The sequence below is a fragment of the Diaphorina citri genome, unplaced genomic scaffold (assembly GCF_000475195.1).
Source record: "Diaphorina citri unplaced genomic scaffold, Diaci psyllid genome assembly version 1.1 scaffold1712, whole genome shotgun sequence".
Taxonomy (NCBI): domain Eukaryota; kingdom Metazoa; phylum Arthropoda; class Insecta; order Hemiptera; family Psyllidae; genus Diaphorina; species Diaphorina citri.
The window spans coordinates 12,306-35,201 of NW_007379138.1; the positions used below are offsets into that span (position 1 = coordinate 12,306).

The 22,896-nt window shown below is 41.3% G+C and overlaps 4 protein-coding genes across 6 annotated transcripts in view; 1 reads left to right on the plus strand and 3 right to left on the minus strand.

The window, feature by feature from the left end:
• Positions 1–597: 597 nt before the first annotated feature.
• The window catches only part of LOC103516971 (serine/threonine-protein kinase N-like), a 46,144-nt gene continuing 23,845 nt past the window's right edge, over positions 598–22,896 (plus strand). The window contains exons 1-5 of the mRNA XM_026829229.1: positions 598–911; positions 1,988–2,142; positions 2,583–2,640; positions 10,232–10,427; positions 10,849–11,077. Coding sequence (XP_026685030.1) covers positions 1,992–2,142; positions 2,583–2,640; positions 10,232–10,427; positions 10,849–11,077 — 634 coding nt within the window. The 5' untranslated portion in view covers positions 598–911; positions 1,988–1,991. The remainder of the gene's footprint in view (positions 912–1,987; positions 2,143–2,582; positions 2,641–10,231; positions 10,428–10,848; positions 11,078–22,896) is intronic.
• Positions 3,171–13,430, minus strand: LOC103516969. 3 transcript variants are annotated; one of them, XM_008481966.3, is made up of 2 exons: positions 13,337–13,430; positions 3,171–3,543 (listed from the first exon to the last, which is right to left on the minus strand). In XM_008481966.3, the coding sequence occupies exon 2, from the start codon at positions 3,530–3,532 to the stop codon at positions 3,230–3,232; it is 303 nt and encodes a 100-aa protein (XP_008480188.1). In that variant the 5' UTR covers positions 3,533–3,543; positions 13,337–13,430; the 3' UTR covers positions 3,171–3,229. The 3 variants fall into 3 exon arrangements, with proteins under 3 accessions (XP_008480188.1, XP_008480187.1, XP_008480185.1); XM_008481965.3 differs by lacking the exon at positions 13,337–13,430 and adding an exon at positions 5,789–5,920; XM_008481963.3 differs by lacking the exon at positions 13,337–13,430 and adding an exon at positions 4,333–4,479.
• On the minus strand, positions 17,307–19,943 carry LOC103516968. The gene is made up of 2 exons (XM_008481961.3): positions 19,388–19,943; positions 17,307–18,012 (listed from the first exon to the last, which is right to left on the minus strand). The coding sequence occupies exons 1-2, from the start codon at positions 19,926–19,928 to the stop codon at positions 17,456–17,458; spliced, it is 1,098 nt and encodes a 365-aa protein (XP_008480183.2). The 5' UTR covers positions 19,929–19,943; the 3' UTR covers positions 17,307–17,455.
• LOC113470644 lies at positions 20,171–22,140 on the minus strand. The gene is made up of 3 exons (XM_026829227.1): positions 22,087–22,140; positions 21,824–21,891; positions 20,171–20,657 (listed from the first exon to the last, which is right to left on the minus strand). Exons 1-3 carry the CDS (start codon positions 22,121–22,123, stop codon positions 20,247–20,249), a joined length of 516 nt encoding a protein of 171 aa, XP_026685028.1. The 5' UTR covers positions 22,124–22,140; the 3' UTR covers positions 20,171–20,246.

Consider the following 22,896-nt stretch of genomic DNA (forward strand, 5'->3'; position numbering starts at 1 on the left):
GTTATCGGACGGACTGATCCCGGGGCTCTGGGCCTTATTACCTACATGTAGAATTGTACACAAATCAATTTATAAACATTAAATAGAATGTTTATAAATACCAAATTGTTGAAAAAAAAAAAAAAAATCTACGGAAAATGCAACGATCTCGAGTTGTCCAGCTTCCAATGTGTAAAATCGCGTCTTCAAAGTGAATTTTCTTGGCAGGGGCAATGTATTGGTTTAACACGAAATATATTGAGTGAGTTAATTATTATTTTTATTCCGTATGACCTTGGCTTGTACGTTAAATTCTTTTGTTTATTATTTTCGGCAGTCTCACGATTCGCTTTATTAGTTGCTAATTTATCAACGCATTGTTTTGGGGTGCAATAGTCCATAGTCCTATGTACTGGATTCCGCACAGAGGAATTTCGTCAGAAAAGACCCTCAATGTAATGGGTAACGACTGATTCGGAAAATGCCAACGAGGAATGACACCTGTATGGATTCTATCAAAATTGGTAGCAGTTTGGCAGAATTACAATTTTAGGTCTCCTCATAATGCGAGTCCAGATTGGAATTTTTCAACGTTTGGATTGTATTTTTCAAAATAAAATACGAGTAAATAAATAAACTAAACCTCTCTCTTTTTCCTTCCAGGCTCAGTCCAGTCTCAGCGAGTCGAGTCGAAAGCTCGACCTCCTTCGACGTTCCCTCGAACTTCGCCGTCAGGAGCTTCCACCAGATTCCCAGGCCGCTGCCCAGCTCAAGCGTGACCTTCAAATCGTGCAGTCCTCCAGTCCCGTACCTGTGACCTACGTCAGTCTACAACCGTTCCGATACCCGAACGGCAGCTCGGGCGAGGCCGTACGAGCTTCCCCTTCTTCCTTGTCCCGGTGTGCGGCCGTCACTGGGAAACTAGAAGTCAGGTGAGATTTTTTGCATCTCCGAGCTGCTTTTGCATTTGATATTAGTGCTTTATTTAGACTGTCGAATTAGGACATGTAGTCCCTTTATCAAGAATGCATCTCCGAGCTGCTTTTGCATTTGATATTAGTGCTTTATTTAGACTGTCGAATTAGGACATGTAGTCCCTTTATTAAGAAAGCATTACTTCAGGGCTGTCTTTTACCTACCCATGCCTATCCAGGAATGGAACTCGCTGCTTTAAAAGAACAAGCACAAGTCCTCTGCGTTTGAGGACGAGTCAACTAAACATGGCCAGAGACCATTATCCCGGTGTATCGCAGATGAAAAAAAAAGATGTCTTTTCTTTATTCTGCCATCACCATTGATCAAAATGTTCTACAAAGAGTTACATTAGTTTAACTCTCAGAACTGCTGGCTTTCTCCTATCCTCTCGTTCTTCTCTCTTCGCCTTCGCGACGATAAGACCTTAGCAGTTACAGTTCCCTCTATCAAACTTCGTGAAACATAGTAAACTCTCTTCAAACACACTATACTTATTGAAAGAAAGCTGGTTATTTTTGGCGCTTTGACCCACCAATTTTCTGTCAGACCTATATAATTCATTAGCACATTTTACTATTTTCCGCTTTCCACAGACTGATGGGATGTCTCGTGAAACATAGTAAACTCTCTTCAAACACACTATACTTACTGAAAGCTGGTTATTTTTTGCGCTTTGACCCACCAATTTTCTGTCAGACCTATATAATTCATTAGCACATTTTACTATTTTCCGCTTTCCACAGACTGATGGGATGTCAGGATCTCCTAGAAGAAGTCCCGGGTAGATCCAGACGAGAGAAAGAGTCTTCACAAGAAAGCATTACTTCAGGGCAGTCTTTTATCCATGCCTATCCAGGAATGGAACTCGCTGCTTTAGCAGTTCCCTCTATCAAACTTCGTGAAACATAGTAAACTCTCTTCAAACACACTATACTTATTGAAAGCTGGTTATTTTTAGCGCTTTGACCCACCAAATTTTCTGTCAGACCTATATAATTCATTAGCACATTTCACTATTTTCCGCTTTCCACAGACTGATGGGATGTCAGGATCTCCTAGAAGAAGTCCCGGGTAGATCCAGACGAGAGAAAGAGTCTTCATCATCGCCCGGGGATCTGAGATCTTTCGTGAAGGGAGTGACGGGACGAAGTTCCAGCAAGTCATATAGCGTCAAGGATGAAACTAGTAGTGAGTACAGAGTGCAGGGTGTTTTTCTATTGTTCGAAAGCACTGGAGATGGGATACCTACAAACCTGTGTCCACACATAGTTGACGCCGTTGATCAACCAGGTGAAGAGGTGAATCTATGTTGTCGAGGCAGTGTGGACGGTTCTGTCGATGATCGACGGCCGGTCGACTATGTGTGAACACACCTTTAGAGGAAAAGTTCCTATAAATCAGATTGTTTTTTTTTTCCACAGCAGGAAAGATAATCAGGGTGTCTACCAGACTCGGCAACTTGGAACAGTCAGGGATTTTCACAAAAAAAGACAAAAATCAAAAAGTCAGGGAATTTTTCCAATTCTTTTGATCTTATAGACTTCAAATTATGAGTTTCCAATAGACAAATCAATGTCGGTCGACTGTAGTTCTAGACACACCTTGACACTTTCCCTTCCATTCTTCAGATGAAATCAGCGCCGTGATCAAGCTGGACAACCAGACCGTTGCGCAGACCTCCTGGCGCCCCTGTTCCGAGGGTGTTTTTCTATTGTTTGAAAGCACTGGAGATGGGATACCTACAAACCTGTGTCCACACATAGTTGACGCCGTTGATCGACGAGGTGAAGAGGTGAATCTATGTTGTCGAGGCAGTGTGGACGGTTCTGTCGATGTCGATCGACGGCCGGTCGACTATGTGTGGACACACCTTTAGAGGAAAAGTTTCTATAAATCAGATTGTTTTTTTTTCTCCACAGCAGGAAAGATAATCAGGGTGTCTACCAGACTCGGCAACTTGGAAAAGTCAGGGAATTTCACAAAAAAAGACAAAAATCAAAAAGTCAGGGAATTTTTCCAATTCTTTTGATCTTAGAGACTTTAAATTATGAGTTTCCAATAGACAAATCGATGTCGGTCGACTGTAGTTCTTCCTTAACGCTTTCCCTTCCATTCTTCAGATGAAATCAGCGCCGTGATCAAGCTGGACAACCAGACCGTTGCGCAGACCTCCTGGCGCCATCCCATAACTAGAGACAGTGTTGTAGATCCCATAACTCGAGATAGTGTTGTAGGTCCCATAACTAGAGACAGTGTTGTAGGTCCCATAACAGGATCAGGGCAGATTCCAGCGGTCAAAGATAGGGGTGGGGCGCCAGGGTCGTTTCGTGCGGGGGCACGTAAAGTACGGGGGCAAGCTAGGGCCCCGGGGCAGGGCATCCTGTCGGGCGATCTCGCTGCTGTTGATGCCCGCTAGATGCCAGTAGAAGTACTTCTTCTCGGCGGAATTGTCCCAGGTGACGTCCTTGAGTTCAAGGTCGGGGATGAAGTGATCTCGTGGGGTGAAGCGGTAGAGGGGGGTGACTAGGTGGGAGCACAGCGTTAGGAGGAACACGAAAAGGTGGGAGAGGCGAGGCATGCCGGACGCGTCTGGAATGAAAAGGGAATTTTGTTAGGGGCACGATTATCCTAGTGGTAACGCGCTTGCCATGCAGAAGGTCCCACTATCGACTAAAAATTTGCATTCGTACATGTTTAAACGGGGCACGACTATCTATACCAACAGCTCCATAAATGGGTATAAAAAAAACTCCCAACTGTCCTTTATGTTCCATTCACTCTCTTATGAACCAAGCACACCTAAATTCCTGTCCAGCCTTGGAAGCCAGCAGTTCCATTGTAAAAAAATATCGACCTAAAAATGTGAACATGCTGATAGAATGATAGGAAGAGCATAGAGTTCAATTTCCTTTAAGGATCGAACCCTGAACTCTTAGAGTGTAGGGCAAACAGAACACTACAAGAGCAACAAAAAGCCAAAAGTGGGACTAGCAATACTGGTTTTCCAAACTCCCATTAAGTACAAGGGGATCAAAAGGGAACTATAACAACGGAGGTCGTATCTTCTCGAAATCAAAGAGAGCAGGAGGACAGGAGAGGAGAAGAGAAAGCCAGCCGTTCCGAGAACGAACCCTATCTGTTGAGGATAAAGTTCACCCGGGTGGTAATCGAACCCGAGACCTTGCGCTTACAAAAAGGCCGCTCTATGATTTTCAAAGATCTATGATTTTTTTCAAGAGGTTTGACAGAGGGAACTTTAACTGCTAAAATCTTATCGTTTCGAAATCGAAGAAAGAAGGAAGAGAGGATTGGAGGAAGCCAGCCGTTCAAAAATGAACATTATCCGTTCAGGATAAACTATGAAATTTTCAAACTCACCTTTTGGACTGTTGCACTTCCTATCACGAGGTCTCCATGAATCAAGTCATCACTATTGTCTTGGACGCCCGGTCTGTGTTGAACGTAACCTAGTGTGTCTCTCGTATTGTTATTGTTCTGGACCTGTGGTCCTCTGTAATCAGCGCAGTTCATCACAGTAAGGAATAGTTTTTGGTGTTCCGAACAAGACCCTTTGACTTCTTGATGTTCGAAAGTAGACCTCGGACAGGACAGCGGTAGTGAAAGGCTCTCCGAATTTTGTCCCATACTTTCCTATAGGTTGGATCTTTTAGTGTGTAGGTGAGTTTGTTATGAATAAGTTTGTTCTGGTCTGGATGTTTCTCCAATTCATCCACAGATAGTGGCGTGGTACTTTTAGGTCCTTGGCTGCTAGGTGTAGGTTTGGTTGTAGTTACTGTCACCGTGATACGCCAGGCAAAGTTATGAACTCGAGCATTGCGGTCCACGATTATCCTAGTGGTAACGCGCTTGCCATGCAGAAGGTCCCACTATCGACCAAAAATTTGCATTCGTACATGTTTAAACGGGGCACGACTATCTATACCAACAGCTCCATAAATGGGTATAAAAAAAACTCCCAACTGTCCTTTATGTTCCATTCACTCTCTTATGAACCAAGCACACCTAAATTCCTGTCCAGCCTTGGAAGCCAGCGTTCAATAGATCCGTATTGATTGAGATCTTCTCCCGTATTGGCACCATGTCCACATGATGATACCATGTAGATAGGATCAGCCAGCAGGTTGGAAACACGTAATGCTTCATTGACAGGAGTACTTTACTTACTGCAGTAGATCCGTATTGATTGAGATCTTCTCCCGTATTGGTACCATGTCCACATGATGATACCATGTAGATAGGATCAGCCAGCAGGTTGGAAACACGTAATGCTTCATTGACAGGAGTACTTTACTTAATGTGAACATGCTGATAGAATGATAGGAAGAGCATAGAGTTCAATTTCCTTTAAGGATCGAACCCTGAACTCTTAGAGTGTAGGGCAAACAGAACACTACAAGAGCAACAAAAAGCCAAAAGTGGGACTAGCAATACTGGTTTTCCAAACTCCCATTAAGTACAAGGGGATCAAAAGGGAACTATAACAACGGAGGTCGTATCTTCTCGAAATCAAAGAGAGCAGGAGGACAGGAGAGGAGAAGAGAAAGCCAGCCGTTCCGAGAACGAACCCTATCTGTTGAGGATAAAGTTCACCCGGGTGGTAATCGAACCCGAGACCTTGCGCTTACAAAAAGGCCGCTCTATGATTTTCAAAGATCTATGATTTTTTTCAAGAGGTTTGACAGAGGGAACTTTAACTGCTAAAATCTTATCGTTTCGAAATCGAAGAAAGAAGGAAGAGAGGATTGGAGGAAGCCGGCCGTTCCAAAAATGAACATTATCCGTTCAGGATAAACTATGAAATTTTCAAACTCACCTTTTTGACTATTGCACTTCCTATCACGAGGTCTCCATGAATCAAGTCATCACTATTGTCTTGGACGCCCGGTCTGTGTTGAACGTAACCTAGTGTGTCTCTCGTATTGTTATTGTTCTGGACCTGTGGTCCTCTGTAATCAGCGCAGTTCATCACAGTAAGGAATAGTTTTTGGTGTTCCGAACAAGACCCTTTGACTTCTTGATGTTCGAAAGTAGACCTCGGACAGGACAGCGGTAGTGAAAGTATAGCTGACGCGCCACGCGAAGTTAATATTTCGGGCCGTTTTGTCCCGTGTTGTTTCGTTGAACTGCTCACGTACCTTCCGCAACAGGTATAGCTGACGCGCCACGCGAAGTTAATATTTCGGGCCGTTTTGTCCCGTGTTGTTTCGTTGAACTGCTCACGTACCTTCCGCAACATGTATAGCTGACGCGCCACGCGAAGTTAATATTCCGGGCCGTTTTGTCCCGTGTTGTTTCGTTGAACTGCTCACGTACCTTCCGCAACATATCCGTATTGATAGATAGCTTCTCCCGCACAGGGGAAGCGAATACACCGATCAGTGGCAAAATACATGGTAGCAACAAGAGCCATCGCACCATCTTGCTCCAAAGTATTCTGAAACCTCTGCCTTCTACGACACTTCACTATGAAATAGTTTGATGCTGATGATAAGATTTCATTCCTAGCACAATGCTTTGTTCTTGTCTCACTGAAACCTCTGCCTTCTGCGACACTTCACTATGAAATAGTTTGATGCTGATGATAAGATTTCATTCCTGGCAATGCTTTGTTCTCGTCTCAGGAATTGTTATCGATTCTTAGTAAACACCGCGCTTAAATTTTTGTATTCCTCAGCAAATTCCTCAGGACGGAGGAGTAAGACCAAGACCTTCTCCTGGTACCAGAGGGATCTCATCCACTGACTCTAGCAAGGTTTTGTATCCTGTGCGACCAATAGTAAATAGGAAACTCCTCCGTCCTGAGGAATTTCCTGAGGAATACAAAAATTTAAGCGCGGTGTTTACTAAGAATCGATAACAATTCCTGAGACAAGAACAAAGCATTGTGCTAGGAATGAAATCTTATCATCAGCATCAAACTATTTCATAGTGAAGTGTCGTAGAAGGCAGAGGTGTCAGTATACTTTGGAGCAAAATGGTGCGATGGCTCTTGTTGCTACCATGTATTTTGCCACTGATCGGTGTATTCGCTTCCCCTGTGCGGGAGAAGTTATCTATCAATAAAAACACACTTCAAGTGAACCTCGTACCTTGATCTTATTAATGAAAACGTATTATTTACGCCACGCTTTTGGAAATAACGTATGATCGTCGCCCTGGACGCGGACAAGCTCAAGTTCGATACTCAAGTGCTGCACAAGGTCCGACAGAACGAGTCTCTCATTCAAACCACAGGGTATCCTTGTAAAGGATGTGAGCCAAGTTTTCCTTTTGGTTACAAAAACTGATCGCCTTGTTTATCTGAAACTGATCGCCTTGTTTACTTGATATCTTCGGAAATCCGATTATCCGAAAATGCTCCTGTTGAGTATCTGTCTTGTCGCCAGTTGTCTCTTGTCGGTCGCCCTGGCGGTAGTGAAAGGCTCTCCGAATTTTCACCGTGCAAGAATTTTAGTTTTCGTGGAATTTGAACTTGAAACTTGAACTTTACCTACTTGAGTGTATTGAACATTTTACCTTGCAAAGGATGTGAGCCAAGTTTTCCTTTTGGTTACAAAAACTGATCGCCTTGTTTATCTGAAAGAATAGCTCGAAAATAGAACTTGATATCTTCGGAAATCCGATTATCCGAAAATGCTCCTGTTGAGTATCTGTCTTGTCGCCAGTTGTCTCTTGTGGGTCGCCCTGGACGCGGACAAGCTCAAGTTCGATACTCAAGTGCTGCACAAGGTCCGACAGAACGAGTCTCTCATTCAAACCACAGGGGTTGTCAATGATTTCGCCCGCAAAGTATCTGCCACAACGCGCGGAGCACATGTACAATCGGAAGAATTTTTCGATCCTCACAAGAAGGGGAACTATGAGGATTGCGAGACAGTGATGGCTGCTCTGAGTATATCCCTCAAGGATCGTGTGTACAGGAGACGCTGGGATGATCTGGTCATGCTGGGGTACCCCACACTGCTAAACGCTATCATGAAGACGACAGACTCGTCCTTCTACCTCAAGGACGGATTTGATATAGCACACACGGTGGACGGGCAGGAAATATGGAAGAAAACGCAGCAGTTTGTGAAGAGTTGGAGTGGCGTGGCGGACTACTATCGGTTTGTGGAGATGATAGATGGGGTTGACAATGTATTCGAGGATATGAGTGCAGCCAAGATGTTCTTCCACAATGGCCTGACGAAGACAACGCCCGAGTCTAGAATCATATTGCCTTCCACGTCTAACATTATCATACCGGATATCTGAGAGAAGCTGCTCTTTCTAGCGGCGAAATGTTCGCTGACTTCTCACTAACAGATATCTCTGGTTAGATAGACTGTTCGAAAGTGATATGTTAATACTGGACAGTCATAGACAGAAGAATCTGACTGTTAAGTTTAATCTAGTGATATCTAACGAGCATAATAACCAAATATCTACCGACGATATCGATTGTCTTTAACCAAACGATTTTTTTTTTTTTTTTTTTTTTTTTTTTTTTTTTTCTGTTTCTAGAACCATGCCTTAAAACATGTACCAGGTACCTACATGTAGTTGTCTAGGAAGTTGAAATGTATCTTGTCTATTCAGTATAACTTATACTATACAGACGAAGGTTCAACCTTAGTAGGTACAAGATGCATTTTATTTGGCTCTGAAAATTTCAACTGATCTCTTGGAGTATTTTGTTCACAAATAAATACATATAACACATGGAAATTTTGATCAGTTTAATAAATAAAATCTTGATTAGAATTTATTTTTCTACATTTTATTTACAAAACAAGCTCATAACTATGTACAGTAACAATGGTCTGTAGAAGAAATACCTACCTACATTGTTAATGGATTTTATTTTAGTATTCCTTGGATCAACACATACCGTTTTTCCGCGCTAAACAGGATTTCTACTCTTGCATATTGATTACTAGCTCTACAAAAGATGTAAAGATTTTATTTCGGAGCTTCAGTTGGTTTTTCCTGTGCTACCGTTTCAGCCTCAGCTTTAGGTGTCTCAGCCTCTGCTTTAGGTTCTGCGGTTGGTGGTCTCATGTTTTCCGGGAATGTAACATCTGCTTTCTGTGCCTCACCACCTGGTTGTGCTGTTTTGAGCGGGGTATTATCCACTGACGACAAGAGTAACTCGAAACCTTTCTCTCCCATAGTTTCCAAAAAGCCAACGATCTTGTTCCAGAATTTCTTTCCCTCCTCGCCTTCAAACGCCCTGTCTTTATTGTCCTTCATGAACATTTCATGGCCGCCATTTTTGACTTCTGATATGAAGTGCGAGTATCCTTTTCTAACAAGATCTGTCCACATGATACGATACCTGGGATCCTTGAGAGTTACCGTCAGTTGAGAGAAGATCTTCTGATATTCTTCCTGGTTCTGTTCAATATCCTTGATGGCAATGGTTGTTTTCTCTGAAGGTTTTGTAGGAAGGGTTGTAGTTCTTGTATAGCTGACGCGCCACGCGAAGTTAATATTCCGGGCCGATTTCTCCGCGCAAAACAGGATTTCTACTCTTGCATATTGATTACTAGCTCTACAAAATAGGAGTATCGATGTAAAGATTTTATTTCGGAGCTTCTGTTGGTTTTTCCTGTGCTACCGTTTCAGCCTCAGCTTTAGGAGTCTCAGCCTCTGCTTTAGGTTCTGCGGTTGGTGGTCTCATGTTTTCCGGGAATGTAATATCTGCTTTCTGTGCCTCACCACCTGGTTGTGCTGTTTTGAGCGGGGTATTATCCACTGACGACAAGAGTAACTCGAAACCTTTCTCTCCCATAGTTTCCAAAAAGCCAACGATCTTGTTCCAGAATTTCTTTCCCTCCTCGCCTTCAAACGCCCTGTCTTTATTGTCCTTCATGAACATTTCATGGCCGCCATTTTTGACTTCTGATATGAAGTGCGAGTATCCTTTTCTAACAAGATCTGTCCACATGATACGATACCTGGGATCCTTGAGAGTTACCGTCAGTTGAGAGAAGATCTTCTGATATTCTTCCTGGTTCTGTTCAATATCCTTGATGGCAATGGTTGTTTTCTCTGAAGGTTTTGTAGGAAGGGTTGTAGTTCTTGTATAGCTGCCATATTGATTACTAGCTCTACAAAATAGGAGTATCGATGTAAAGATTTTATTTCGGAGCTTCAGTTAATTTTTCCTGTGCTACCGTTTCAGCTTCAGCTTTAGGAGTCTCAGCCTCTGCTTTAGGTTCTGCGGTTGGTGGTCTCATGTTTTCCGGGAATGTAATATCTGCTTTCTGTGCCTCCCCTGTTCCCAGCAGGCATGGGATCAGCGCTTCTCCATAGACCTGGATAAGAGCCGGGAGCTAGAGATAGGAGTGTACTGGAGAGACTGGCGCTCCCTGTGCGGAGTGAAGTTCCTGCGCCTCGAGGAGTTCATAGACGACATTCGCCACGGCATGGCACTCCAGCTGGAACCGCAGGGTCTGCTGTTTGCCGAGGTATTTCCTAAGAGGTCCCGAGTTCGAATCCCACCATCGACAAAAAATTGTACACGTTTTTCGATTGCAAATCAATGGGTTACTTTCTGGTGTTCTCGTGTTGACCCAGCACCTAAATGGGAAGTGTTGTGTCTCTTCTCGCCCATCTGATGAGCATACTCCGGGATGGGCATGCTACGACACAGACCACATGCCTCTAATGTAGCAGTTGTTTCATTACCACGAAATAAAATCGGCGGTTAAACACCCTTTTTTTTTATAATTCCGTGGCCCAATGGGTCTCACACTATAATTTACGGGAGTACTTACTCACTTTCCGTAGACATGCCTGTCTGAAGCCTGTCAGACAGACACGGTATTAATGGGAGGATTTAAAATACCGAATAGTTACCCTTTTTCCATTCTCTTTTCTCCCCCCCAGATCAAATTCCTTAACCCGATGATTTCGCGGAAGCCCAAGCTGCAGCGGCAGCGCAAAATCTTCAAGCAGCAAGGCAAGAACTTCCCCCGCGCCAACCAGATGAACATCAACGTGGCCACCTGGGGGCGCCTACTGAAACGCTCGGCGCCATCTATACAGAACAACCGGCGGCCTTTGCCGTCCCTACCGCATGACGCTCACTCACACTCGGAAAGCCCACCCAACTCAGGTAAGTGGAAAAGGAAGCTAGGGTTCACTTTTTCAACTAATTGAACTTGGCCGCCAGCCTAGTTAGCTCGGTTGGTAGCGCGTCTGCCTTGTAAGCGCTAGGCCGCGGTTTCGATTCTCGGGCGGGGCGGATTTTATCCTGATGAAATAATGTTCGTTCCGAGAACGCGGCTTCTTCCTATCCTGTCTTCCTTCTCTCTTCGATTTCGGGACGATAAGACCTTATAGCAGTTGCAGTTCCCCCTGTAAAACCTCTTCCCCCCGCCCCAAAAAAAAAGAGGAAAGGGACCTAGGGTTCACTTCTTCAACCAATTGTTACAGCACCTAACATCTATAGACTACACGCCTTACATTCAGAACCATACAGTTCATAGTATTGTATGAGAGGTTCAAAGCCCTAGGAGCATCATAGACTTGAATTCAACCTCGGCAACCAAACTACAGCACCTAACATCTATAGACTACACGCCTTGCATTCAGACCCATACAGTTCATAGTATTGTATGAGAGGTTCAAAGCCCTAGGAGCATCATAGACTTGAATTCAACCTCGGCAACCAAAGACATTATCAGAGCATTACTGTGACTAGGTCCGTAAATGCGGCATCCAGATTTCTGTAATATGATTCCATGAAAAGTTTTCTATCCTCACAAGAACCATGAAGCAAACTGTATTTATCAGAGCATTACTATGACTAGGTCCGTAAATGCGGCATCCAGATTTCTGTAATATGATTCCATGAAAAGTTTTCTATCCTCACAAGAACCATGAAGCAAACTAACCTTAAAACACAGAATCATACTTCCTAGTTTCTTATAGCAAAACAAAAGTGACAGATCTTTTTCTATCGTATTTCCTTTTTGGATGTTTTAATAAGAAGAACATTTGAAAAGTGGAAAAAATGGAAGGAGCAAATATTACAGCGTTTCTTTATTAATTTAATTGACTAAACATTTTATAATACCTATTGGGTGGGTTAGGTGACTTGGAACTATTAGAACAGTAACATACAAATGCAAGATTCAAGTTCTGAATACTTAAACAATGAACACATTTGGTTAGCAGGATAAAAAGACTCGTGTCTTTTACTATTAATATGTTATCAACTTTTTCATAATAATATCTTGCAAAGTAACTTCCGACGGCAGCAGCCGTTCAAAAATGAACATTATCCGTTCAGGATAAACTATGAAATTTTCAAACTCACCTTTTGGACTGTTGCACTTCCTATCACGAGGTCTCCATGAATCAAGTCATCACTATTGTCTTGGACGCCCGGTCTGTGTTGAACGTAACCTAGTGTGTCTCTCGTATTGTTATTTTTCCTCTCTGGACCTGTGGTCCTCTGTAATCAGCGCAGTTCATCAGAGTAAGGAATAGTTTTTGGTGTTCCGAACAAGACCCTTTGACTTCTTGATGTTCGAAAGTAGACCTCGGACAGGACAGCGGTAGTGAAGGCGGCTTCTCCTGAGGCATTGACATACCTAATGATACTGTCCCAGTATATTCCACCTTTGCAGCCTTTAAAGTTACTATCGTTCTTGTCTACGTTGAGAAAATATTTCGGTCCTTTTTCCACCAGCTGTTGTACCAATTGATCGAATCCATCGAGGGAAGCTTCCAGCCATCTCGTCCTGATAGTTTCGTTTCCGATAGCTTTTGCCAGGTTGTATTTCCATTCACTCTCTTATGAACCAAGCACACCTAAATTCCTGTCCAGCCTTGGAAGCCAGCAGTTCCATTGTAAAAAAATATCGACCTAAAATGTGAACATGCTGACATAGAATGACAGGAAGAGCATAGAGCTCTATTCCCTTTAAGGGATCGAACCCTGAACTCTTTGAGTGTAGGACAAACAGAACACTACAAGAGCAACAATGAGCTAAAAGTTCGACTAGCAAACACTGGTTTTTCAAAACCCTATTTTAAGAGGCTTAATAGAGGGAACTATAACAACGAAAATCTTATCCTGCCGAAACCGAAGAGAGGAGAACAGGGAAGGAGAAAGCCAGCCGTTCCGAGAACGAACCCTATCTGTATAGGATAAAGTTCGCCCGGGTGGGAATCAAATCCGCGACCTTGCGCTTAAAAAAAGGCCGCTCTATGATTTTTTTCAAGAGGTTTGATAGAGGGAACTTTAACTGCTAAAATCTTATCGTTTCGAAATCGAAGATAGAAGGAAGAGAGGATTGGAGGAAGCCGGCCGTTCCAAAAACGAACATTATCCGTTCAGGATAAACTATGAAATTTTCAAACTCACCTTTTTGACTGTGTTGCACTTCCTATCACGAGGTCTCCATGAATCAAGTCATCACTATTGTCTTGGACGCCCGGTCTGTGTTGAACGTAACCTAGTGTGCTGTTGTACCAATTGATCGAATCCATCGAGGGAAGCTTCCAGCCATCTCGTCCTGATAGTTTCGTTTCCGATAGCTTTTGCCAGGTTGGTCAGCATTAGATCATACGCAGGACATCTCATACCCCGAGCCTCTTCACTTGCAGTAGGTTTTTGTATCATGTTGAAATTGTCGCCCATGTATATTCCTCGCTTGTTTGTGTTTAATTTTTCAACGAATTTGAGGAAGTTGTTTCGATTGCGCAACGACAGTAAGAAGTTAATCATGGATTGAAAATACTGCGTGCCATCAGCTCCCTCGAACATTTCTTCGCTTTTTGTTGTACCAATTGATCGAATCCATCGAGGGAAGCTTCCAGCCATCTCGTCCTGATAGTTTCATTTCCGATAGCTTTTGCCAGGTTGGTCAGCATTAGATCATACGCAGGACATCTCATACCCCGAGCCTCTTCACTTGAAGTAGGTTTTTGTATCATGTTGAAATTGTCGCCCATGTATATTCCTCGCTTGTTCGTGTTTAATTTTTCAACGAATTTGAGGAAATTGTTTCGATTGCGCAACGACAGTAAGAAGTTAATCATGGATTGAAAATACTGCGTGCCATCAGCTCCCTCGAACATTTCTTCGCTTTGACGACTACCACCAAGAGAACGACTACCCCATACATACCAAAAACAACCATCTCGGCGAAAGAGATTGAACAAAATCCCGAATTCTTCCAGAATATTTACGTTCAACTGTCAATCACACTGAAAAACAAAGAGTACAGAAACAAGTGGAACGAGATCGTCAATACAGAAGGCTATCTAATACTGATTGAAGAAATGAAGAAGCCGGGGGCACATAAGATATTCATGAAGGATAATGGAGACAAAGCATTCGACGGACCAGAAGGTGCCAAGTTATATCAAACACTTGTGAATTTCCTATTTACTATTGGTCGCACAGGATACAAAACCTTGCTAGAGTCAGTGGATGAGATCCCTCTGGTACCAGGAGAAGGTCTTGGTCTTACTCCTCCGCCGTTGTTGTTGTTGTAGACTCTCCAGATTCCACAACTAAATTGTTAGATGCAGAGTCAAGCAGTAGTTTGTATCCTTTCAATCCTATAGCTGCCATAAAGTTTACAAGTTTGGTGTATATTTTTTCTCCATCAGGTCCTTCTAGTCCACCGTCAAAGTTATCTTTAATAAATATCTTGTGTGCACCAGGCTTTCTCATTTCGGAGATCAACACGTCATATCCTTGGACGACAAGATTATCCCATACTTTCCTATAGGTTGGATCTCTTAGTGTGTAGGTGAGTTTGTTATGAATAAGTTCGTTCTGGTCTGGATGTTTCTCCAATTCATCCACAGATAGTGGCGTGGTACTTGTAGGTCCTTGGCTGCTAGGTGTAGGTTTGGTTGTAGTTACTGTCACCGTGATACGCCAGGCAAAGTTATGAACTCGAGCATTGCGGTCTACTCCTCCCATTGTATCATTGGCTGGCTCTCGGACTTTGTTCAATAGATCCGTATTGATTGAGATCTTCTCCCGTATTGGCACCATGTCCACATGATGATACCATGTAGATAGGATCAGCCAGCAGGTTGGAAACACGTAATGCTTCATTGACAGGAGTACTTTACTTAAATGTCTCGTGGTGTAGAGTTCATAGTACACACCATAGCTCTGATGTGTACTGATAAACCCCAGGCCGAGGTTAGTAACTTTCTACAGCACCTAACATCTATAGACTACACGCCTTGCATTCAGACCCATACAGTTCATAGTATTGTATGAGAGGTTCAAAGCCCTAGGAGCATCATAGACTTGAATTCAACCTCGGCAACCAAAGGTATTTATCAGAGCATTACTATGACTAGGTCCGTAAATGCGGCATCCAGATTTCTGTAATATGATTCCATGAAAAGTTTTCTATCCTCACAAGAACCATGAAGCAAACTAACCTTAAAACACAGAATCATACTTCCTAGTTTCTTATAGCAAAACAAAAGTGACAGATCTTTTTCTATCGTATTTCCTTTTTGGATGTTTTAATAAGAAGAACATTTGAAAAGTGGAAAAAATGGAAGGAGCAAATATTACAGCGTTTCTTTATTAATTTAATTGACTAAACATTTTATAATACCTATTGGGTGGGTTAGGTGACTTGGAACTATTAGAACAGTAACATACAAATGCAAGATTCAAGTTCTGAATACTTAAACAATGAACACATTTGGTTAGCAGGATAAAAAGACTCGTGTCTTTTACTATTAATATGTTATCAACTTTTTCATAATAATATCTTGCAAAGTAACTTCCGACGGCAGCTTGGCAAATTGTTGGAACAGATTGTCCAGGGCGGCTTCTCCTGAGGCATTGACATACCTAATGATACTGTCCCAGTATATTCCACCTTTGCAGCCTTTAAAGTTACTATCGTTCTTGTCTACGTTGAGAAAATATTTTGGTCCTTTTTCCACCAATTGTTGTACCAATTGATCGAATCCATCGAGGGAAGCTTCCAGCCATCTCGTCCTGATAGTTTCATTTCCGATAGCTTTTGCCAGGTTGGTCAGCATTAGATCATACGCAGGACATCTCATACCCCGAGCCTCTTCACTTGAAGTAGGTTTTTGTATCATGTTGAAATTTTCGCCCATGTATATTCCTCGCTTGTTCGTGTTTAATTTTTCAACGAATTTGAGGAAGTTGTTCCGATTGCGCAACGACAGTAAGAAGTTAATCATGGATTGAAAATACTGCGTGCCATCAGCTCCCTCGAACATTTCTTCGCTTTGGAATGATTTAAAGTATCTCCTTCGGTCTGCAAATGGAGAAGAAGAAAAGTCGAAAAGTCTGAGTCAGTAGAGATTCCTGCTCTCATATCTCAACTTTGTCTATGTCCTGTGTAATATACAACAGATAAGTACATACCAGTCCATCTTGAAAGAGAGAAAAATTCCATCTATCTATGTCCAGGTCATACTGGATGGATATATTCTTTGTCTCGGTGTAACTCCTACCCTCATTCATGATCTTGGAAAATGAAATAAACGTCTGCTTTTTTTAAACAAAATCGTGGTCTTTCCGTACAAAGGGCATCTAACTCTGTATTTTACATGTGTAGGTATTTATCGATGAAGTAAAAAACTGTAATAAAATCAACTTTGTCTATGTCCTGTGTAATATACAACAGATAAGTACATACCAGTCCATCTTGAAAGAGAGGAAAATTCCATCTATCTATGTCCAGGTCATACTGGATATATTCTTTGTCTCGGTGTAACTCCTACCCTAATTCATGATCTTGGAAAATGAAATAAACGTCTGCTTTTTTCAAAGAAAATCGTGGTCTTTCCGTACAAAGGGCATCTAACTCTGTATTTTACATGTGTAGGTATTTATCGATGAAGTAAAAAACTGTAATAAACTCTCGGTGTAACTCCTACCCTCATTCATGATCTTGGAAAATGAAATAAACGTCTGCTTTTTTCAAACAAAATCGTGGTCATTCCGTACAAAGGGCATCTAACTCTGTATTTTACATGTGTAGGTATTTATCGATGAAGTAAAAAACTGTAATAAATCTAGTCAATATAAGAATGACCGGAGACAATAAGGTACAAGGTACAACTATAATATGATAGTATGTATATATTTTACATATAGTCTAGATGGTATATTTTACATTCTTTTTGTCAAACTGTTCAAAAAGTTATCATTTCATACCCTAGCATGATGGGGTACAACTATAAAGTATAACAACTATAATGTGATAGTATGTATATTTTACATATAGTCTAGATGGTATATTTTACATTCTTTTTGTCAAACTGTTCAAAAAGTTATCATTTCATACCCCTATAAAGTATAACAACTATAATATGATAGTATGTATATTTTACATATAGTCTAGATGGTATATTTTACATTCTTTTTGTCAAACTGTTCAAAAAGTTATCATTTCATACCCTAGCATGATGTAAGTTACATATTACAATTTCTAGTGGAATACCTACTTGAGTGCAATGTTCATATCACCAGTAGCTTCTTGCCTAAAATTTCATCTGCTGTAATTTGTTTAGGTAATTGGTCAACTTTTAAGAATAGGGTCTCCAAACCTTTTGGCCCTATGGACTTGATGTATTTTATAATACCATCATAAAATAGACCACCCTTGCCTGCTTGGAAATTTTGATCGTTAGCGTCAATATTCAAATAGTAGTATGGCCCCTTTTCTTCTAACTTAGCAAGGAGATTATCAAATCCTTTGGTGTAGGCTTCCATCCATTTTTCCTTGTAGTCCGAATTTCCGAACGTCTTGGCAAACGTGAGGAGCATGACGTTGAATGCAGGCATTGATATGTTTTTGGCTTCTTCACTCTCAGTAGGTTTCCTTATTGTATTGAAATTTTCTGGTCCTAAATATACCCCGTCGAGATTTTTAAATATATTTTGCATGAGGTGATCGAAGTTTGGTCGAGCACCAAGTGACCGTAAGAGTTCCATTGCAGCCAGCCAATACTTTGTTCCTTCATCTCCGTCAAATAAGTCCTTTCCATAGAATTTCCTAAAGAATTTGCTTCGGTCTGAAAATAAAAAATAGAAGAGGCGCGAATCAAATGAGGGATCAAGTTCTGTTGAAGATGATATTTCGGTTGATATGTAAACCATTGATGTATAGAATATGTTGTATCCATAATATTTAAACTCATGAGTAAGTAAGAAGGACGAATATGTATTGAAATAAATAAATTATGCAGATTTTTTAAAAGTCTTTATTTTTGAAGAGACGAGACGTTTAATTTTTAAGAAAAACAACAATAATATAATTTAGTAATAGAGTTAGTTATACATGCTCTAATGTAGATAATGTGAATTGAAAAATTGAAATGCACTCGAAATCAACTGGTGTTTTCAATATCAAGTAACTTTTGTCTAACCATTTCATCGGCTTCCATTCCTTGTGGTATGGCATTAATTTTAGCAAGCAACAAGTTGAAACCCTCCTGTCCTATGAATTTTAAATAGCCAATGACCCCTTCCCAAAATATACCACCTCGGGCGCCTTTAATTTCCATATCTTTGTCCTCAGGGCATTCCTTGTGGTATGGCATTAATTTTAGCAAGCAACAAGTTGAAACCCGCCTGTCCTATGAATTTTAAATAGCCAATGACCCCTTCCCAAAATATACCACCTCGGGCGCCTTTAATTTCCATATCTTTGTCCTCAGGGATGAACGGTTTCGGTCCCTGAACCTCCAATTCTTTGAGTAAATTGTCATAACCGCCTCTGTCTATACAGCTTAACCATTTGGCTCTGATATCTGGTCTTCCTAATGACATAGCAAGGTATATTTGCATTGTCTTGTATGAGGCAGTGTCGTTCCTAGCCTCTTCGCTCTCCGTCGGTTTTCGAATTCTTAGATCGAATCGTTCGCCACGTTTAGGTCGAACCTTATTTAATAGCACTTCTTCGAAGTGTTTTACACTTCCAATTTGAGTCAAGTATTTGATGGCGAATTGATACAGAGCCTCCCCTCTGTCGCCTTCAAACATGTCGTCGTTGTCAAACCGTTTAAACCAGTAATATTTATCTGAAAGTAAACAAATTTATATGAGCTCAATCATTTGTTCTCATTCAGAAACCAGGTAGATTTTGCGTTACACCTATCCTAATACTAATGTGGGCCCTATTTATACATTTGCGGAGCAATAAAAGAAAAATACAATTTACACACAAATGGTCAGAGGAAAAATAATATCTATTGTAAAATTACACAAATGTTTTAAGGTTAAAAGGGACCAACCCCTTCTCCAATCTCCTTTTACCCCCTATATCTAAACTCTCCACTCTTTTTTTTTTTTTTTTTCTTACATACTCGTTTGTGACAGCTCCTTTTCGTAGCAATTTTCCATTGACGTGACTTCCGAACAAGTACCGAAATAAAAGTACACACTGACCTTGTTTCTGGATCTCGTAGAGGAAGATATGGTATCCCTTGTCCATCTCCGTGAGCCACCGGTCCAGATACGTCTTATCCCGCAGTGTGTACGCCAACTGAGCGAACAGTCTGTCATATATCTCGTTATTCTTCTTGTTCATCTCCGGGTCTAGGGTTGACGTGAGCGCTGGGTCCATGGTGGTAGGTAACGTCGTTCTCACGGTCATCTTCCATGCGAAGTTCACGTTCTTAGCTGTCTTGTCTCGGGCGGTCAGGTTGGACATTTGTACCACGCGTTCTACCTCTTCCGGGTTGATGCGAAGCTTTTCGCCATCGCCCGGGAAGCACTTGGAGTTGGAGATGCATAGCACCACGCAGGAGACTAGCAAGCAGTACCGCTGCTCCATTGTCAATGACAACTCATCTAGGAAACCTCTAATCAGATGTGAGAAAGTGTCCTCACAGGAGTCAGGGGCGCTCAGACTTGGAGACCTAATCAGATGTGTCGTGTCCTCACTCCAGGAGTCAGGGGTTCTGAGACTTTTCTTTGTCCTTGACATTAGAACAATGGAATTATTCACAGTCCGAATTTGCTGGAGCTAGTTCCTTTGGAGCTAACACATTTTAATCTCTTTGTAGACTTTTATGGTATAACTTTACATTTTTGTGTACTTCAGTAGTAAATAATAGAGAAGCAGCTGTACTTGATTTTGACTAGCAGAAGAAAGGCTCTATCTATGGATCGTGTTGAGAAGAACTTATATGGTTTTCAACTAAAAATTTGATCTTTATATTTTGTAGAACTTATTGTAAAAATCAGTCGATAAATAATTTTTGAAGCATGCTTTTTGATTCTGGTAGTATGGCTCAGATATGTGCTAGTAATAATAATTAGGCGATGTATAATATCTCATTCCAAAGCCCAAGTCCATTTTCCACATGTCGCATATGTTGTAGCTTCTCTTGGCGAGGGGTCGGGGTTCTTGTCCCGGCCTAGGCGTGGATTTCCACTCGGCCCGCGTAATCCATTCCTTAACCCTTCCATCCAGAAAGTACGGGTACACGTAGACATCCTTGGGCCAAATGTAGTCGTAGTTGATATCATGCCATTCGTCGTACGGGATTGTGTTACGCCACGGGTTCAACCCAGTTGGTTCCGTGTACGCGGCCCAGTATTCAGGGTTGGCTTTCTCCCAGTAACCCTCAGGCAGGGGCATAGTGGCGTAGCGCGTAGGCGTGGGCTCCCGGGTTCGATCGTCTTCCCGCTTGAATACTTCGATCATTCGGAGGAAGACAACAACAACATTGCCTCATGAGCCTGATCCCGCCTTTCAGAATGGAAATGTACCTACTCATGTATGAACGCTGGAAAAATTTTCCCTTGGTGCTATTTTGTAGAGAAGTGAAAAGATAATATTGGTCTTCAACGTTCATCCCACCAGGTAGATTTTGCGTTACACCTACCCTAATACTAATGTAGGCCCTATTTATACATTTGCGGAGCAATAAAAGAAAAATACAATTTACACACAAATGGTCAGATGAAAAATAATATCTATTGTAAAATTACACAAATGTTTTAAGGTTAAAAGGGATAGCAAAACTTTGTTAGGCATACACATCGAGGTATTCTAATCAAGTATGGAACTGAGGTGACCATTTATATCTTGTAGTAGGCTCCCTCGTAAATTGTTCCTCACTACTAATATCAAGCAATTTCTCCCTGACCAATTCTTCGCCAGTCATTTTCGGAGGAAGATTTTCAGCTTTTTGAAGTAGTTTACTAAATCCTTTTTGTCCTATATATTTGATATAGCCCATGACAGCATCATAAAACAGTCCACCCTTCGCTCCTTCCAGTGTTTTATCGCCTTTAACATGTGTGAAGAAATATCTGGGTCCCTTTTCTTTCATTTCTTTCAATAGGTTATCAATGCCTCCTTGAAATGCATTCACCCAAAATTGTTTTAAAGTCGGATTTCGTAAAGCAAGCGCGAAGTGAATTTGCATAATGTTGTAAGCCTTGGTAGCGTTTCGAGATTCTTCACTAGCAGTGGGTTTTTTGATGAAAAAATCACATTTGCCTGTGTAAGGATTGGTTGTTATTTCACGTGCATATTTTATGAACGTCTCTTTAGTCCCAAGCTGTGATAAAAATGATATCATCATTCTGAAATCATCATCACCAAAGTCGCCGCCAAACAGTGGGTCTTCGTAAAAGCGTCTGAAGAAGTGAGCGATTTTCTCTGAAAAGAAAATAAACGCAAACAAGGAATAAACTTTCTGTGTGTCCAATGCGGTTTTACATTTGGACATCAAACAGAAGTTCAATTTATTTCAAAATATTTAAAACAGTTACGATGGTTACGCTAAACTAGTATAGGGAATACTTTATTAGATCTCTTAGATTATCTTTGTCGTAGTACCAGTTTATTATTTCAAGTTTTCATCGGAGGAAGTCGGTTTTGTTCATTCGTTCAAAGTATTCAATGGTGAAATTCCACAGCCGCTTCCCTTTGGTTCCTGGAAAATTGCATCGTCACAAAAGTATGTATAGTTTGCCAAAAAGAAGTGGAAGTTTCATGTGTCTTATTTTACTTCATCTATGTATTTAATTTTTTCGTTGTGAGGTGATCTCATCACTGTGATATCAATCGTTTGCTCATCCCTCCACCTATAACTAAACTACCTATCGTATGCGATGTTATGAACACTTACCTTCAAACGTGCCATCGTTATAGGACGCTTTCTTCATGAACTTCCTGGCGCCGAACTTTCTCATCATAGAAGAGGCGCGAATCAAATGAGGTATCAAGTTCTGTTGAAGATGATATTTCGGTTGATATTTGATGTATATGTAGAATATGGTGTATCCATAATATTTAAACTCATGAGTAAGTAAGAAGGACGAATATGTATTGAAATAAATAAATTATGCAGATTTTTTAAAAGTCTTTATTTTTGAAGAGACGAGACGTTTAATTTTTAAGAAAAACAACAATAATATAATTTAGTAATAGAGTTAGTTATACATGCTCTAATGTAGATAATGTGAATTGAAAAATTGAAATGCACTCGAAATCAACTGGTGTTTTCAATATCAAGTAACTTTTGTCTAACCATTTCATCGGCTTGCATTCCTTGTGGTATGGCATTAATTTTAGCAAGCAACAAGTTGAAACCCGCCTGTCCTATGAATTTTAAATAGCCAATGACCCCTTCCCAAAATATACCACCTCGGGCGCCTTTAATTTCCATATCTTTGTCCTCAGGGATGAACGGTTTCGGTCCCTGAACCTCCAATTCTTTGAGTAAATTGTCATAACCGCCTCTGTCTATACAGCTTAACCATTTGGCTCTGATATCTGGTCTTCCTAATGACATAGCAAGGTATATTTGCATTGTCTTGTATGAGGCAGTGTCGTTCCTAGCCTCTTCGCTCTCCGTCGGTTTTCGAATTCTTAGATCGAATCGTTCGCCACGTTTAGGTCGAACCTTATTTAATAGCACTTCTTCGAAGTGTTTTAC